This window comes from Canis lupus, chromosome 20, assembly GCF_003254725.2.
Source record: "Canis lupus dingo isolate Sandy chromosome 20, ASM325472v2, whole genome shotgun sequence".
Lineage (NCBI taxonomy): Eukaryota > Metazoa > Chordata > Mammalia > Carnivora > Canidae > Canis > Canis lupus.
Window position 1 is genome coordinate 38,125,946 of NC_064262.1, and position 17,361 is coordinate 38,143,306.

At 43.8% G+C, this 17,361-nt stretch overlaps 1 protein-coding gene across 1 annotated transcript; it reads right to left on the bottom strand.

The window, feature by feature from the left end:
* Positions 1-320: 320 nt before the first annotated feature.
* LOC112665858 (IQ domain-containing protein F5-like) lies at positions 321-2,272 on the bottom strand. The gene is made up of 3 exons (XM_025456028.2): positions 2,113-2,272; positions 1,796-1,933; positions 321-770 (listed from the first exon to the last, which is right to left on the bottom strand). Exons 1-3 carry the CDS (start codon positions 2,128-2,130, stop codon positions 336-338), a joined length of 591 nt encoding a protein of 196 aa, XP_025311813.1. The 5' UTR covers positions 2,131-2,272; the 3' UTR covers positions 321-335.
* Between the last annotated feature and the right edge of the window lie 15,089 nt (positions 2,273-17,361).

The window sequence follows — 17,361 nt, forward strand, 5'->3', positions numbered from 1 at the left end:
GACACGACCTCCATGTTGCAGAACTACGGGGGCACCATTTCCAGGGACCACATTGTGAAAGAGTCTCCCTGGAGTTGGCGGAGTTGGCCTCCCTGCAACCCCAACTCTCCTACCCATGGCAGTCATTGCTAATCAATTACAGGCTCTGCTCATCCAGCCCGGGGTGCTCAGAATCCTTCTCCAGAAGGGACCCCACACAACCCCTGCCACTTCCTCAGAGCTGACTGTTCCATGCCCAGTATCTGCCATCATTTTCCCTGCCCCTTTGCTGACACTAGTACCTCCTGAAGCTCGACTGACAGAGATCAGGTGACACAGAGTTGGAGCAGACCTGATCAGTTCTTTATTGGGAAGGGGATGCAGTCTGTAATCCGACATATCTGTGACCCCAGAAAGATCTCAAGTTCAAGTCCCAGATGGGTTGCCGTGAGGTCATAGCTGCCATGGAAAAAGCCACGGGTGTGGCAATTATGCCAGCGCCAATACACCTGGATGATGCGGACCGCGTGGAGCAACCGGCAGTATCGCTGGCGAGTGAGCCACATGCGGACCAAGGACTGCAGCTTGACCACTGCCCATTCTTGCCGCGAGAAGGACTCTAGGGCTGCTCGTTTTCTCTTCTCCAGCAGCTTTGCCAGCATCACCTTCCACCAGTGCTGAATCATACACGCTCTGAGTGCTGCGTGCAGTAATGTCCTGCGCACCAGAGTGCCCCGCCACCAGGCCTGGATCTTTATGGCTTTCTGCTCTCGGTCAGGGAGCTTCTTTTTCTTTCGGGAGAGAGGTTACAAAGATAAAGAAATGATTCTCACGGAACGTTCCCCACCCACCTCAGCTCCAGGGCAGGCCAAGAAGAGCTTCCTCAGAAGGTCAGGAGCACTGGGCAGGGAGCCAGTAGACCAGATAGGTGTCCTACCCCTGCCCCTCTCTGCTTAATGGACCTGGTCGCATCACATTGTCCCCTGCATCTCAGGGTCCTCATCTATAAAATGGAGCATTCTGGCACTAGCTATCACACCATTACATGGACCTGGGTGGCCTGTCTGGAACAAGCTCACCATGTACCATGTTCCACCTGGGCCTGGCCACCTACCTGGGCTTGCATATTCCTTCCCTTCCACCCCTCCCGGAGGCTGGAGAAGTGGCATCCTTTGTTTGCCTTTCCTGCTTGACTCCCGCTCAACCCCACAACCTGCTGTGTCCTTCCGTCAAGTCACAGTATTAGAAGTTTCCCTGCTCCACGCAGTATGGAGTCCTCATTTACTTCTCATTTTCACTTCTTTTGATTTTCACATCTTAAACTTCAGTTAGCATGCATATGCACACATGCACTCACACACACACACACACACACACACACACACACACAGTTCTATACTCGGTTTTCCCTGTCCATGGCAATGCCTTCCCCAAACACAGCCTCACCACTCCACTCCCTAGCTCAGCATGGTCTGATTCCCACTTGCCAGGGGTTCCCCTCTCTACAACCAAGTCTCTGTGCCTCAGTCACCCACCTTTCTCTGACCAAGAAGGAACTAGGAGGAGAGGAGAACCAAGGATGAGTTGGATCCCTATTCATTCCAGCCAGTCTGGATAGGGCATTCATCTTGTTTGGCCTGGGACATTCTCGGTTTATGCTTATTGCTCCTGAGGAATCATTTATAGCACTAATTTTGCTCACAAATGGAACCTGGTTCAGATGCCAGATTCCAGGATCATGCCATGCTATGGGGCCCAGAGTTAGAGATGTTGTGAATAAGAGTCCCCCTCAACGTGAGGGCCTCCATTAACCTACCCTAGGCGGAGGGGGTGGAGTTGGAGTTGGAGGTGTGGATGGAGGCTCTGTTTTCTTTTTCTTTTTCTTCTCTTTCTCTTTCAGCAATGTGGTTTCATCAATCTCTTCTATTACGATTTCACAAAACTGGCCATCCTTCTGTAATCAGAGTTTAGAGGGGAAAGGAATCGGTAGGCATTCTTTATACAGCTGAGTGCCAAGTCCACCACAAACTCCACTTCCTGCCTGGCCCTGAATCCCTAGATGTAGAACCCATATCCTGAGTTAACTTTGTAAATCCACCTTCCCCTGCCTGCAACTGTGGGTGGCTCTCTTACACAACACCGAATGCCCATGACTTGGATATAGGTGGTTCAAATCCCCTCAGGTCTGTAATTCCCCAAATTCCCCATGGTTAGGAGCTCAATGGTTCCATTGCTCCCAGGTCTGTACTCTCCCAGCTGTGGGCTGGCAGGAAGAGGGGAGGAGGAGACAGGGCTATGATGTCATAAGGGCACCTGTGACTCAGACACCAGGATGCTTCCAGACAGTTGAGTTCTTTTTGATGAAATGCAGAAGTCCTTGTCCACCCTTTCCTACGGTAAATGCTCACAATTTGGCTTAAAAGGTAGTATGCTGAAAATACTGCCCATGGACACAAAAGTGTATAGAAACAGTCCTTTCAGGCTGGTTGATGAAAACATAAATTTGAGTCAATTTAAACATTTATTGATAGAAATTCAATTAGATGCATTTCTTTTCAAATAATGGAAACAAATAATGATTAGAAAGAATGAGTTTGCAACAAAATCTTAAATAAGGTCTTCACTAAAGATTTATGAATGCCTAGGAAGCACAGGAAGAGATCCCCAACATCATCAGTCATGAGGGAAAGGAAAATCAGAACCACAATACGATACCCCCAGACACCTTAGAGAATGGCTGACAAAAAATACTGACAACACCAAATATTGGCAAAGACATACAACAGCTAGATCTCTTCTAACACTGCTGGTGGGAAAGTAAGAAACAAACACTTTGGAAAGTGGTTTGGCAGTTCCTAATGAAGTTCAGCATATATTCACCCTATAACTCAGCAGTTCTACGCCTAGATATTTACTTTTTTTTAAATTTTTATTTATTTATGATAGTCACAGAGAGAGAGAGAGAGGCAGAGACACAGGCAGAGGGAGAAGCAGGCTCCATGCACCGGGAGCCCGACGTGGGATTCGATCCCGGGTCTCCAGGATCGCGCCCTGAGCCAAAGGCAGGCGCTAAACCGCTGCGCCACCCAGGGATCCCTAGATATTTACATAAGAGAAATGAAAACACATGTCGGCAAAAAAGTTGTGCATGTTGGGACGCCTGGGTGGCTCAGCGGTTGAGTGTCTGCCTTCAGCTTAGAGCGTGATCCCAGGTCCTGGGATCAAGTCCTGCATCAGGCTCCCTGCATGGAGCCTAGTGCTTCTCCCTCTGCCTGTGTCTCTGCCTCTCTCTCTCCGTGTCTCTCATGAATAAATAAATTAAATCTTTTTTTTTAAAGTTGTGCATGCATGTTCATAGCAACTTCATTCAAAGAGGTCAACATTGGAAATAAATCAAATGTTTACCAACAGGTGATTAGGCAAAGAAATTGTGGTATATTCATTGAATGAGCTAATACACAGTAATAAAAATGGACAAATGACTGACACCCACAATAACATAGGTGAACCTCAAAAACATGCTAAATGAAAGCAGCCACACATCAAAGAGCATTATAGGATGATTCCACTTATATAAAGTTAGAAAACAGGCAAAACAAAACTATAGGTAAAATAGTTCATAAATGGGATAAGGTCTGAGAGGTACTGCCAACTAACAGCACAAAGAGAAATTTGCTATATCTTATTTTGAGTGGTGGTTACCAGGGAATACAGAATTACAAAAACTCATTAAATGTCATTAATAAGCACTTGAGGAAGCCACAAAGAAGGGATATATCGAGACAAGGAGGCTATTTAAGGTTGGAGGGTGTTAGTGGTAAGTTAACAGGGTGAGTGGGTGGGGGAGATAGGAGTTGGCTGGAAGATGGGGGACAAGGTGGTTGGGACACATGAAACAGAGAAGGCATGGAAGCATCTAGAGACATTGATGTTGGACAATCCCCAAAAGCCAGGCCTGCATCTCTGGATTTCTTTCTTTAGATCATAGCCCAGAATTTTTTTTTTTTTTTACTATATTGTTACTTTTTATTTTATTCAAGCAGAAATTTAAAAAATATTTTGATCAGCTTTTCCAGTTAATATCAGCAAAAGGATTAATCCTAATTACTTAGCACCCTATTTTCCCAAATGGAAGTCTCTCCCAGATTATATGTGGTTTTTTAATTTATTTTTATTATTTTTATTTTTTTAATTTATTTTTTATTGGTGTTCAATTTACTAACATACAGAATAACCCCCAGTGCCCGTCACCCAATCACTCCCACCTCCTGCCCTCCTCCCCTTCTACCACCCCTAGTTCGTTTCCCAGAGTTAGCAGTCTTTACGTTCTGTCTCCCTTTCTGATATTTCCCACACATTTCTTCTCCCTTCCCTTCTATTCCCTTTCACTATTATTTATATTCCCCAAATGAATGAGAACATACACTGTTTGTCCTTCTCCGACTGACTTACTTCACTCAGCATAATACCCTCCAGTTCCATCCACGTTGAAGCAAATGGAATATGTGGTTTTTTTAAAAGCTGAAGTCCAGTTGACACACACGGTTACACTCTTTTCAGGTGTACAACATAGTGATTTGACAAGCTTAACCCCTGCTACATTTTTATACAACACTTTGTTTTCAACTTTTCATCACATTTTGTTAAAAAAAAAATACAGGCGTCTCCTCCCAGCATTCTCATATTTATTCAAACTCAAAAATCAAAATGTGATTCTTGTACCACTATGGTAAACAAAGCACATACAATCATGGGCTGACCACAGGTAACGGCCAAGAGCAAACTCCCAGGAAACCCTCTAGAACAACAGTCACCTGTAAAGAATTCTGAAGGCCAAGAGCTTCTAACGAAGGAACGTGTTAAGGCCACACTTCCTTTCCCAGACCAGAGGCAGACCTGGGTGCAGACAGCCCCAAAACCCGGCTCTAGGCCACTCTCAGCTCAGTCCGTGGTGCAATCTCTGGATCGCAACGTCTTGTGGTTTCACACCATCCTCCCACCAGACAGTGCTGGGAAGCTTGGGTTCTGTGTGTGCGCTCTGGGAAAGGTGCCGGCACCACAGGCTCCCGAGGTAGCGCATCAGCGCAGGAGGGGAAAGCCACAGGACCGTGGGTGGGAGAGAGACAGAACCAGCTCGCAGAGAATACACTTGGGGTAACATGATTTTTCTCTTTTTTAAAACAGTGTTAAATTCAGACACACACAGGAACACAGAAACAGTAATCCATTATGTTTTATTATTAATACATCTTGGGTTCTTACTCTGCCCTTTTACCAAGGGTATTGATGTTTTGGAAAAAATCTAAACAACCGACCTATCAATCAACATAATTCTGCAGAATCTTTCCGAAATCATCCAGAGAAGAATCTGAAACGGTGTTTACTGGTCCCAGTGTACGGAGTCTCTGTGCCTTCCCAGAATTCTAGAAATATCCAGTGCAGCCATATCCTGAGGGGATCAATGCAAAATGTTCAGCAGGTTTCCCCACATATCTCAGACAGCTTTCACCATTTATGTGAAATAACCCCCTTCACCTTACAGAAGAGATCTGCTTCAGATTCAGTACCTAGAGATGGAAAGTCCAGGGTGTGGGGCAAAGGCACCGGACATTCAGTGAGCCCCAGGGAGAGCAGCCTCTGGAGAGAGAAGCTCCGAGGCAGGACTGCTGGGCTGGGCTTTAGCAGCCCCATTACCCGTCCTTGGAGGGCCAGGGTCAATGCTATCCTGGTCCCACTGGGGCTAGGAGTAGATGCATGAAAAAGAATCTCGTGGTGATCTTTCCTCTTTAGAATAGCATCTGGGCCATCACCACGGCTGAGGACCTCCCCATCCCCTCCTTGGTCAGCTCAAAGCACCTGTGGGTGACCTGCTGCTATCAGCATCAGCAACCTGTGGAGGTATATGCTCCTGGCCTGATCCTCCTGGAAGAATCTTTCCACATCTTTGTATGTTTTTGTGTATTTGTGCTTAACAAGGAGCTCACACCACCGATGGTGAATGGCTGCATCCTGCTGGGGGAGGTGGTCTGTCGTCTTGAGGCTTTGCAGAGTTCAGGAGTGCAGAGTCTTCTGCTGCAGGAGATGCTCCAGAAGCAAGACAAGCTGCTCTGGGGGGAACTTTTCAAACACATCCTCGGTCTCCCTTTGTTTCTGTTTTCAGGGTCTCCGGTCACTCCTATTCATTTCTCGACTTCAGTGCTCATTTGCCATGTGAGCCTACACTCTGAAATGGCTCACACCCCCAACCCCTGCCCCCATCAAGGTGAGGGGGGAGCAGGCTCAGACAGCAGGAGAGTAGGGGGTGCATGGGGCCCCCAACACCTAAGGTGCAGTGCAGGAGGCCGGTGGCAAGGGTGACAAGATATAAGTGTCTTTTGATCCAGCAAGAAAGTCTGTTTTTTAATAGATGAATACTGCAAATTCACATTTATCATGATTTCTAATATGCCTGGATTTACTGTGATATTGTTTTATAGCTTCCATGCCTGGTTTTCCCAGGAAGTGGCCAGCAGAAGGGATGAATGCTTTGTCTCTCAGCCCCTGGGGAGGGAGGCAGCAGGCACAGCTGCTGCTCCTCAGCTCCTGCCCTGGCCTTCCCAGCTGCCTCTGGCTATAGCTAGACTCTCTGTTGTTCTACCCTGAATGAAAGAGATGCCTGGGCAGGGGATCTGGGCTGAAGAATAAAGCCCAAGTCCTATTCTCCCTGGGGACAGGCATTAGAGCAGGTTCCTAGTCCCTATTCGCATCTCAGTGAGTCTGAACCCTAGAGTCTATTTTAGAGAGGAGATGTGCCATATCTGTCATCAGAAGCAGGGCCCTCAGGTGGCCTGGACCCAGGCCCACTCTTCTTTTTTTTTTTAAATTTTTTAATTAATTAATTATTTTCAGGCCCCCCCTTCTATGTAACAGATTTCTGTAAGTGGCCATCAGGTTGACTGAGCCTGAGGATCAGCTAGGGTTTCCTACGTCATGGCATTCTCCATTCAAGCCCTATCTGGCTTTGCAGGCCACACAGATTATAACAGGAATTATACCAGGAGGGACCTGGTAACATTGTCTGGGGTCCTGAATCTAGCTGCAGCTACAGGTACATTTGCCCCTTGAAAAATGGGCCTCCAAAAGATAATCATGTCAATTCCCTGGAACCTGGGAACATTATTAACTCATACAATAAAAGATAGGATTAAATGAAGGGTCTTGCAAGGAGTAGCTTATCCCGGATTATCTGGGTAAAACCTAAATGCAATCACACACAAGGCCTTATCAGAGAGAGGCTGAGGAAGTTTTGAAAGAGACACAGAAGGAAAAGCAATGTAAAGCTGCAGGCAGAGATCACAGCAGAAGCTGGAAGAGGTGAGGAAGGAATTCTCTAGGGCTTCTCGGGGGCGTATGCCTCTCCTGATACCTTGATTTCAGACCCCAGCCTACAGAATTGCAAGAGAACAAATTTCTATTGTTTTAAGCGCCCACGTTTGTGGTGATGTGTGCTAGCAGCCAAATAAACTAACACACCCCCTAACTTTTAAGTAGAGCAGTAAAGTCTCTTTTTTGCTTAAATCAAGTCAGTTTTCTGGCATCTGCAACCGAAAGAGTCCTAATTCAGACAGGAGGTGAGGAGAAGAGAGAGAGGCAAAAGAATAGAGTGTTATGGGAGCAGAATGGAGGAGAGAAGAGGGAAAGCTTAAGAAAGGGGCTGATGAGCTCTGTCAACGCGGCGACAGGGACACTGTCGCGGGAGGGAAAAGACAGGTGACAGCAGTGTGGCAATGCGGATTTTATCCAGGCCACCATGGTGGAAATACTCATTGATGGGACTGCTATGAGGATCAATTACAACATAGGAAACATCCATGCTATATCTCCAACTGTGTGTGTATATGTGTGTGTGAGAGAGACAGACAGACACTGATCAGAGAGATGAAGCTAATCTGAGATATAACCCCAGAAGTGCCAACCTAAGCCTGCCCAAAAACCTAAATGATGTAGCACCAGCTTTGTAAGAGAAGAGGCGGCAAACAGTGATAAGACAAATTCCAATAACTTACAGAGCAAAACTAGGACTTGTTTGTTTTATGCAAAGACAAAAAGTCCTGGCAACATAATAAGAGGACTCAAGCTAATATGAAGCTGGGGGCAGGGGCTAGAAAAAGAATTTGCCCAAGGAAGGAGAAGGAAAAAGGATGGGAAGTGGTCCCTTCTCAAATCCATGAAATTGCCAAATGTGCAGAGATCCTTTATTGGTACATGCAGAGGCAGGTTCAGCCTGGGGGATGCCCAGCCATGAAGGGGGGATGTCCAGCTACTGGCAGCACGTGCAGCCATAGGGAGATGTTTACACATTGGGAGAACATTTCGCTATGGTGGGGATGTCTAGCCCTGGGTGGGAACATTCAGCCATAATGAGGATGTCCAGTCTTGGGTGGGGTGTCCAGGAACAGAAAAGAGGTCCTGCCGTGGGGCTGATGCTCAGCTGTGATTAGAGATGTTCAACCATGAATAAAGATGCATCTCAGAAGCTCAGCTGAGCCAGAGAGAGTTGAGAGCTGACAAGTATCAGAGTAGATGTCCTGGCTGTGACCTTGAGGTCCTCAGGGGAAGAAGACGGGAGAGTACTTGAGGCCATTTGAGCCTGAGCCAGGTGCCCTGGCTGGTCCTTGAGGCTTCATGGGTTTTCTGGCCTGTGTGGCTTCTGCTCCCCCAGAAGGCTAATAGCTGGCTACCTGGCAGATGGGCCAGACACAGGGGATTCCGCCACAGTGAGGGAGTTTACTGTCACACCAATTCCACTTTCCTCATCAAAGATGACTGCTAAATTTTTATATTTTTATTTCTCTAATCCTCTCCTTTTGAAAATAATGCTTTTGTAACACATACATAGGATATGTACCTAGATAGGGACCATATCATGCAATTCAATTTGTTTTACTTACACCTTCCATGTCAGTCCACAGAGAACAAACTCATTCTTTGTGGTTTTGTTAAGCGCTTCTTAATGGGATTTGATGAGTTTTCACAATTCTGTATTCCCTGGTAGCCACCAACTCAAAATAAGCATTTTTGACATTCTGTCTCTGTGCTGTTTGCAGGCAATACCACTTCCACCCCCACCCAGATGTAAACTCTGTTCTGAATTATTTTACCTATAGTTCATTTGGCCTGTTTTCTACCTTTCTATAAATGGAATCATCCTGTAAGTATGATTTCATGTCTGGCTTCTTTCGTTTAGCATAACATTTTTGAGATTCACTTATGCTATTGTGGGTGTCAGTAATTTACATTAAATTTTCTATGTCCTATGCATTTGACTCCCTTAGGTACCTCATGTATGTGGAATCATACAGTATTTTTCTTTCTGCGACTGGCTTTTTTTTTTAGATTAATTTATTTATTCATGAGAGATACACAGAGAGAGAGGCAGAGACACAGGCAGAGGGAGAAGCAGGTTCCCCTCAGGGAGCCCAATGCGGGACTCGATCCCGGATCCTGGGATCATGCCCTGAGTCGAAGGCAGACGCTTAACCGCTGAGCCACCCAGGCATCCTTGTGACTGGCTTAATTCACTCAGCATAATTTTCTCAAGCCTTATCCATGCTGTAGCGTGTGCCAGAATTTCTTTCCTTTCAAAGGCTGAATAATGTTCCAGTGCGTGTATATATACCACATTCTGTTTATTCATACATCCAGCAATGGCTGCTTGGGGAGCTTCCACATTTTAGCTCTTGTGAACAATGCTGCTATGAACATGGGTGTACGAACATTGAGACCTGTTTTCAATTCTTTTGGGTACACATCCAGAAGTGGGATTGCTGATCATATGGTAGTTCCATTTTTCATTTTTGAGGGTCCACCACACTGTTTTCCTCAGTGGCTGCACCATTCTACATTCCCATCAACAATTCATGAGGGTTCCAATTTCTCCACCTTCTCACCAACATTTGTTATTTGCTATTTTAAAAAATAGTATCCATCCTAACGAGTTATGGTGTGTCTCACTGTAGTTCTGATTTGTTCTTCCCCCATGATCAGTGATGTTGAGCATCTTTACATGGACTTATTGGCCATCTGTATGTCTTCTTTGGAGAAATGCTTGTTCAGATCCTTCACTCTTATTGATTTGATTGATTGATTGATTGATTTGACAGAGAATGAGAGAAAGCATAAAACAGGCAGAGCTTCAGGTAGAGGGAGAGGAAGAAGCAGACCCTTTGCTGAGCAGAAAGCCCGACAAGGGGCTCTATCCCAGGAGCCTGAGATCATGACCTGAGCCAAAGGCAGATATTTAAATGATTGAGCCATCCAGGTGCCCCTCTTCACTCATTTTTAAACTGGATTGTTTCTTGTTGAATTTTAGGAGTTCTCTACATATTCTAGATATTAATCTCTTACCAGATACATGCTTTAAATATTTTCTCCCATTCTGTGGGGTCCTTTTTACTCTGACAATAGTGTCTTTTGATGCACAAAATTGTAGTCCAATTGGTTACTTTTTCTTTTGTTTCCTGTGCCTTTGGTGCCATATCCAAGAAACCACTATCAAGTCCAATGTGCAGCTTTTGACCTATGTTTTCTTCTGAAAGAAAGGTCTTGCATTGAGGTGTTTGATCCACTTTGAATTAAGTTTTTTATATGGTATTAGATAAGGGTCCAATTTCCTTCTTTTGCATATAGAGATCTAGTCTTTCCAGCACCATTTTTTGAAAGCACTGCCCTTTCCCTATTGAGTGGTCTTGGCATCCTTGTCAAAAATCACTTGCCCATATATGTGAGGACCATATATGTGGGGGTCTCTGTTCTATTCCATTGGTTTGTCTTTATGCCAGTACCAAGGTGCTCTAATTACTGTAACTTTGTAGTAACTTAAAAAAAAATGTAGTAACTTTTGAAATCAGAAATCAAGGACCTGTGAGTCCTTCAGCTTTGTTCTTTTTCAGGACTGTCCTGGCTATTCAGAGTTCTTTGAGATTCCATATGTATTTTATTTTATATTTTTATTTATTTATTTTTTCAAACAAAAAGTCTCCCATATTTATCGCCAAACCAACCTACCAGTGCAGAAGCATAGTAAGAGAAAAATCATGTCCCCAATAAAACACATGTATTGTTCAGGTAGTAGTGATGTTTACACGGGACCTTCATTCAGCATGAATATATGTGTGCCATCTCGTGTGCTCCCTTATAGACCTAGCTTGGTTCTTCTCCAGTGCTTCCTCTTGGAGTTGTACCTGACTTTACTATCCAAATGTTTGTCCAACTTTTCATTCAAATCCACTGGGGGAATGGGATGATTCTGCTTTTGTTTCTTGGCCAAGAATTGCCTGATCCTGAAAGTCTTGTGAGAAGACATGATGAGGAACAGTCAACTGCACCATGATGGTGGAGAAAAGGAGAGAAGATTCTATATGGATTTTAGAATGGATCTTTTCTATTTTTTCTGTGAAAAAAATTTTAGGAATTTTTAAAAAAGATTTTTAAAAATTATTTTGAGAGAGAAAGAAAGAGAGAGAGCATGAACAACGGGGATTGGCAGGCAGTAGGAGAAGGAGAAGCAGATTTCTGGCTGAGCAGGGAGCCTGATGCAGGGCTCAATCCCAGGACCCTAGGATCATAACCTGAGCCAAAGGCAAACGCTTAACCTACTGAGCTGCTGAGGCCTCCTTGTTTTTGGAATTTTGATAGATATTGCATTGAATCTGTAGATTACCTTGGATGGTACTGACAACTTTACAGTATTAAGTATTTTAGTCCATGAATGTGGCATGTGTTTCCATCTATTTTTGTCTTCTATAATTATTTTTCACAATGTCTTATAGTTTTCATTGAACAGTTGTCTTTCATTTTCTTGGTTATATTTGTTCCTGTTTTATTCTTTTTTATGCTGTTGCAAATGAATTTTTTAAATAATTTCCTTTTCAGAATATTCATTATTAGTGTATAGGAATACAATAAATTTTTATCATTGGCTTTGCATCCTGTGGCTTTGCATCCTGCTACTTTGCTGAAATCCGTTGATTAGTTACAACAGTTATTTAGTGGAATCTTTAAGGTTTTCTGTATATAAGATCCTATCATCTGTGAACAGAGATAATTTTGTTTTCCTTTACAATAAATTTCCTTTATTTCTCTTTCTTTTCTTTTTCTTAAATTTCTCCTTCTTGCCTAATTTCTCTAGCCAACACTATGTTGAAATAGAAGTGGTGAAAACAGACATCCCATCTTGTTCCTGACCTTAGAGGAAAAACTTTTAGTCTTTTACCATTGAGTATGATGTTCTCTGTGGGTTTTTCACATATGGCTTTTATTATGTTGACTTAGTTTCTTTCAATTCTTAGTTTATTGAATGTTTTTTTTACCATGAAAAGGTATTGAATTTTGTTAAATGCTTTCTCTGCATCAATTGAAATGATCATGTGGGTATTTTCTTCATTCTGTTAATATTGTGTGTTACATTGATGAGTTCTGTGTCCTGAACTATCCTTGCGTTTCAGGAATAAATCCCACTTGGTCATGTGTATAATCCTTTAAATATACTGCTGATTTCAGTTTGCTAGTATTTTTTTTTTTAGGGCTTTTGCATCAATGTTCATAATGGATATTGGTCTGAAGTTTTCTTTTCTTTCTAGTCATCCCTGCACATGCTTTTCATGGTCTGATCCTTTGTCTTTGGGTACTTGATGATGTCCTTCTGTGGTACTTGACAATGTCCCTCTCAGCTAAATCTTGGTGCCACTCAGCAAATATCTCTCCAGCTCTCCTCAGTACTTCATAGACAAACACAGTGTTCCTTTTTACTTTTTAGATACTGTACATGAAGAACACAAAATAACCAAGTGGGTATTGTGGCAAAGTTTATAAAATGCTTGGTCCTTATTATACCTGAGATGGTGCGGGAAACTAAGTACCCATAGGTTTGTTTTGGTATCTCAGGGCTGATGCCTCCATTTTCTTCTGTAGGAAGCTAGACACTTCAAGATTTGCTGTGCCAGCCAGTGTCAGGACAAATTCCACCAGGACTTCCTTCCTGGAAGACCAGCTTCTCCTGGATTTTACCTACCCATCTCTATGGCTGCCATGACACTGGGTCTTGGCTGTGGTGACATGGTCACGAGGGGATTTTACTTTGTTTCCCTTCATGGCTTCCCTTGGGACAAGTACAAGGAAGAAGATATTCTAGAGAATCAAGTAAGGAAATGGTACAAGGGGCACCTGGGCGGCTCAGTTGGTTAAGTGGCTGCCTTTGGCTTGGGTCACGATCTTGTGGTCCTGGGAGGGAGCCCCACATCACACTGGGCTCCCTGATCAGCAAGGACTCCTCTTCTCCTTCTCCCTCTGCCCTTTCCCCTGCTTGTGTGCTCTCTCTCTCTCAAATAAATAAATAAAATCTTTAAAAAAACAAAAGAAATGGTCATAAAATGGAGCATCTTGAAGATGTGAAGGGAATTCAAGATAGCTCTGGGGCTCTCAGAACATTGGTGGCATTCACTGTGGGCTATACTCTCCAGTTTGGTAACTTTTTATGTTCTAATTTTTCTTGCTACTACCATTTATTCATGATCTTTATTTTCTTTGTTTTCTCTGCCTTGTAACATTGATTACTGCAGAATTTGGCCTTGGCCATGACCACTCATTACCATCACACTTTCCAACTCTCTCTACTTTTTACGATTCAAACTTCAGGACAGAAGAATGTTTTCTTTTTTATTTTTAAAGATTTAAAAAGTTTTTTTTTTAATTTATTTTTTATTGGTGTTCAATTTACTAACATACAGAATAACCCCCAGTGCCCGTCACCCATTCACTCCCACCCCCCGCCCTTCTCCCCTTCCACCACCCCTAGTTCGTTTCCCAGAGTTAGCAGTCTTTACGTTCTGTCTCCCTTTCTGATATTTCCCACACATTTCTTCTCCCTTCCGTTATATTCCCTTTCACTATTATTTATATTCCCCAAATGAATGAGAACATATAATGTTTGTCCTTCACCGACTGACTTACTTCACTCAGCATAATACCTTCCAGTTCCATCCACGTTGAAGCAAATGGTGGGTATTTGTCATTTCTAATAGCTGAGTAATATTCCATTGTATACATAAACCACATCTTCTTTATCCATTCATCTTTCGTTGGACACCGAGGCTCCTTCCACAGTTTGGCTATCGTGGCCATTGCTGCTATAGACATCGGGGTGCAGGTGTCCTAAAGATTTAAAAAGTTTTAAGTAATCTCTACACCCAATGTGGAGCTCAAACTCACAACCCCAAGATCAGGAGCCACATATTCCACCAGCTGAGCCAGCTAGGAGGCCCCAAATTTTTTTTAAAGATTTTATTTACTTATTTGAGAGAGAGAGAGAGAGAGAGAGAGAGAATGAGCAGGGAGAGGGACAGAGGAAGAGGGAGAAGCAGACTCTGCCCTAGGAGGGAGCCTAGTGTGGGACTCGACCCCAGGACCTTGAGATCATGATCTTGAGTTGAAGGCAGTCACTTAACTGACTGAACCACCCAGTGCCCTGATCCCAGGAATGTTTTCCATTCTTTGTGTGCTTGGAAACAAAGATCCACATATATCCATTAGATATTTCAAATATTTTATTATCTTTTTTTGGTTTTCTTAATTCCATGAATCTCTGAGATAGGTTTAAGTGTAGAATTTGCTACTTGTCTCTGTAATTCTATCATTTATTTACTTCTATGTTTTGAAGTTATGTTGTTGAATACATACAAATTCCCAGTTATTATGGCTTCTTGTAATAACATTCCTTTCATTGGTTTAAAACAGAAGCTGCAAAGTTTTTCTGTAAAGAGCCAGATAGTAAATATTTTGGGTTCTGCCAGCTATCCAATCTCTGTAGCAACTATTCAACCCTGCCATTGTAGCTCCAAAGCAGCCACACACAATATGTAAATAAATGAGAGCTACTGTGTTCTAATAAAACATTTTTTATAAAAACAATCAGTGGGTTGGATTGGCCAGTGGGCCACTGTTTGCTGATCCCAAGTATAAAACACAATATTATTCTGTTTAATTTTTAAATTCCATTTTATGTCCTATTTATTCTATTCTATGTTACAATAGCTTTCTTTTGTTGAGAATTTGCCTGATAAATTTTCAATCTATCCTTTTGTTTTCAAACTTCTGTGTTACTTTGTTTTAGCTGTCTCTTATAAACATTGTGTGGATGCATTTCATGTATTTAATTCCAACTATGAATCTGCTTTTTAATTGTTGAGCTAATGCATTATTACACTTATGGTGGTTGCTGATATATTAAAACTTCTTTCTGTACCTCAGTCAGAAAGTTCAGATCTGTCCTACCCCTGGCATCAATCTGTTAGCCATCAAACTCAAGACACAATGGACTTTAACCAAGCCCTAGGTTTACTTAACTCTGTAGAAAACACAGGCCAGGAAATCAGCTCACATGGCAATGTGGACCTCCTCAGGAGTCCAGCAGCTACCCATGCCTATAGGTGCTGGGTCTTCTCCACCTGCCACCCACAAGCAGCACCTCGGCACAGAGTGGTACTCTGTCTCTTAGCTTCCTACTGGTCTTTTATATCATTCCAGTCCGACAGGCACCAGGTCAGCATCCTAACTTACAGCATTTCCAGTCCACAGGTTTTAGAATAATGAAGACAGCTAACGCACCCCTGCTGCATAGCTATCTGTCAAGCATACATGACAAGGGAAAAGGCCTTGAGGCCATGGCCTGACTGGTCCCGTATTGGTAAGGATACAGAGCACCACTTTAGATCTGACAGGTTATTACTCAGGTAGATAGTGAAAGCAAGATTAGCCAAAGTGCCAGGTCCCTGTGGTTCTTGTCCCACACAACAGCTGGGCAGACATGAAATCAAAGGGCCAGATGATGGCAGAACACGTTGTTGCTAAAGAGCCTGATCTAGGCTGCAGCCGAGCAGTTTCATATTCTGCAGCTTTATTTCAGGGGCTGGGGGACGGGGCAAAGAGCCCCACTCCTCATCAGAACCCAGGGGAAGAGAGGAACTGTCTCAGGATAGCCTCCCAGGGAAGATAGCAGCTCCTCACAAGCCTCCTGTTCTAGGAGAATCCTAAGGTTTCGGGCCAAGACTCAGATCCACTGTGGTTCAGACTTTGCTTTTGCAACCTATGTGGATATGTGCAAGCTGCCATGGCAAGATCTTTCCTCTACTACAGCTCCATCTCCTGGCTTTCATGTATCCACTAAGATCTCTCAGGGGTCCAGGCCACTCCATCAGATACCCACATTAGTTGTGCAGATTGAGGCCTGAGCTTCATTTGTCCCAAGGCAGCATTGGATGAGTGATCATAACGTGACTCCTGGTCAGGTGATCAGGCCCACTGAGAGAACTGGCTGCAGCCAGGCTCCCCATCTGGAGCCAAGCCAGCTGTGTATGTCATTCATCCAGATGCAACAGAGGTGTTGACAACAGCATGCACCCGACCTCACGGAGCCAGCAGAGAGTACAGAACAATGCCATTGTCTATCACCAATACCACTAGAAAGGTTAGCAAGATTAGCAGCCTGTGAAAGGTATAAAAGAGTCCAAGAAAAACAGGATGATACTTCAGGGAATCATATCAGTGAACAGAGAGTCAATCTTTTTGTGTTATCTCAGACGAAGGATGTTCCTTTCTGGAATCAGCAGATGCTGGCAGATTTTGAGAGTTTTCATTTCAAGGTTCTATTGGTCAGCGAAGGTGGTGGTGGCAGCCTGGGTTATGTTGTCAGATGCTCTGCAGATAAGAGCTGAGAGTAATGGTCCCTCCACCCTTGACCCCTGGGGTCTAAGGTGTTCTCTTTTGTGTGTGTGTCGGGGAGGGGGGTGATGGACAGAGGGAAAGGGAGAGAGGGAATCTTAAGCAGGCTCCATGGCCAGTGTGAAGCGTGATGTGAGGCTCGATCTCATGACGCTGAGATCATGACCTAAGCCGAAATCAAGAGTTGGATGCTTAACTGACTGAGGCATCCAGGTGTCCCTAAGGTATTCTCTTCTTAATTCAACTTGGTTTAGCAAGAATCTGGTTCTGTGGTCTTCCTTATGTACCATGTGCCAGCCTAGCATGCCTCCCGTCTCCTGCCATGTGGGCCACATCATCACCACTTTAGGAGTTGTCGCTTTATAGTTGTGATCAGACTCTTTCAAGGAGATGGTCTCTGACAGGGCATTCTAAAAGTCACCTTTGGAAGCAGAGAAGTCTGTGGGAAAAGCCTGGCTCTGCCTTTGCCCTTGACTCACAAAGTCCTTCCTCATTGCTGGAAAAATCTCAACCAACCTCTCTAGGTATTTCACATCTCTGCAGCACGTCTCCTAAATCTATCTTTCTGACCTCATCCTCCTATCTCTCCCCCTGTCTTACTCTGCTTTTGCCACACCGGCATCTATG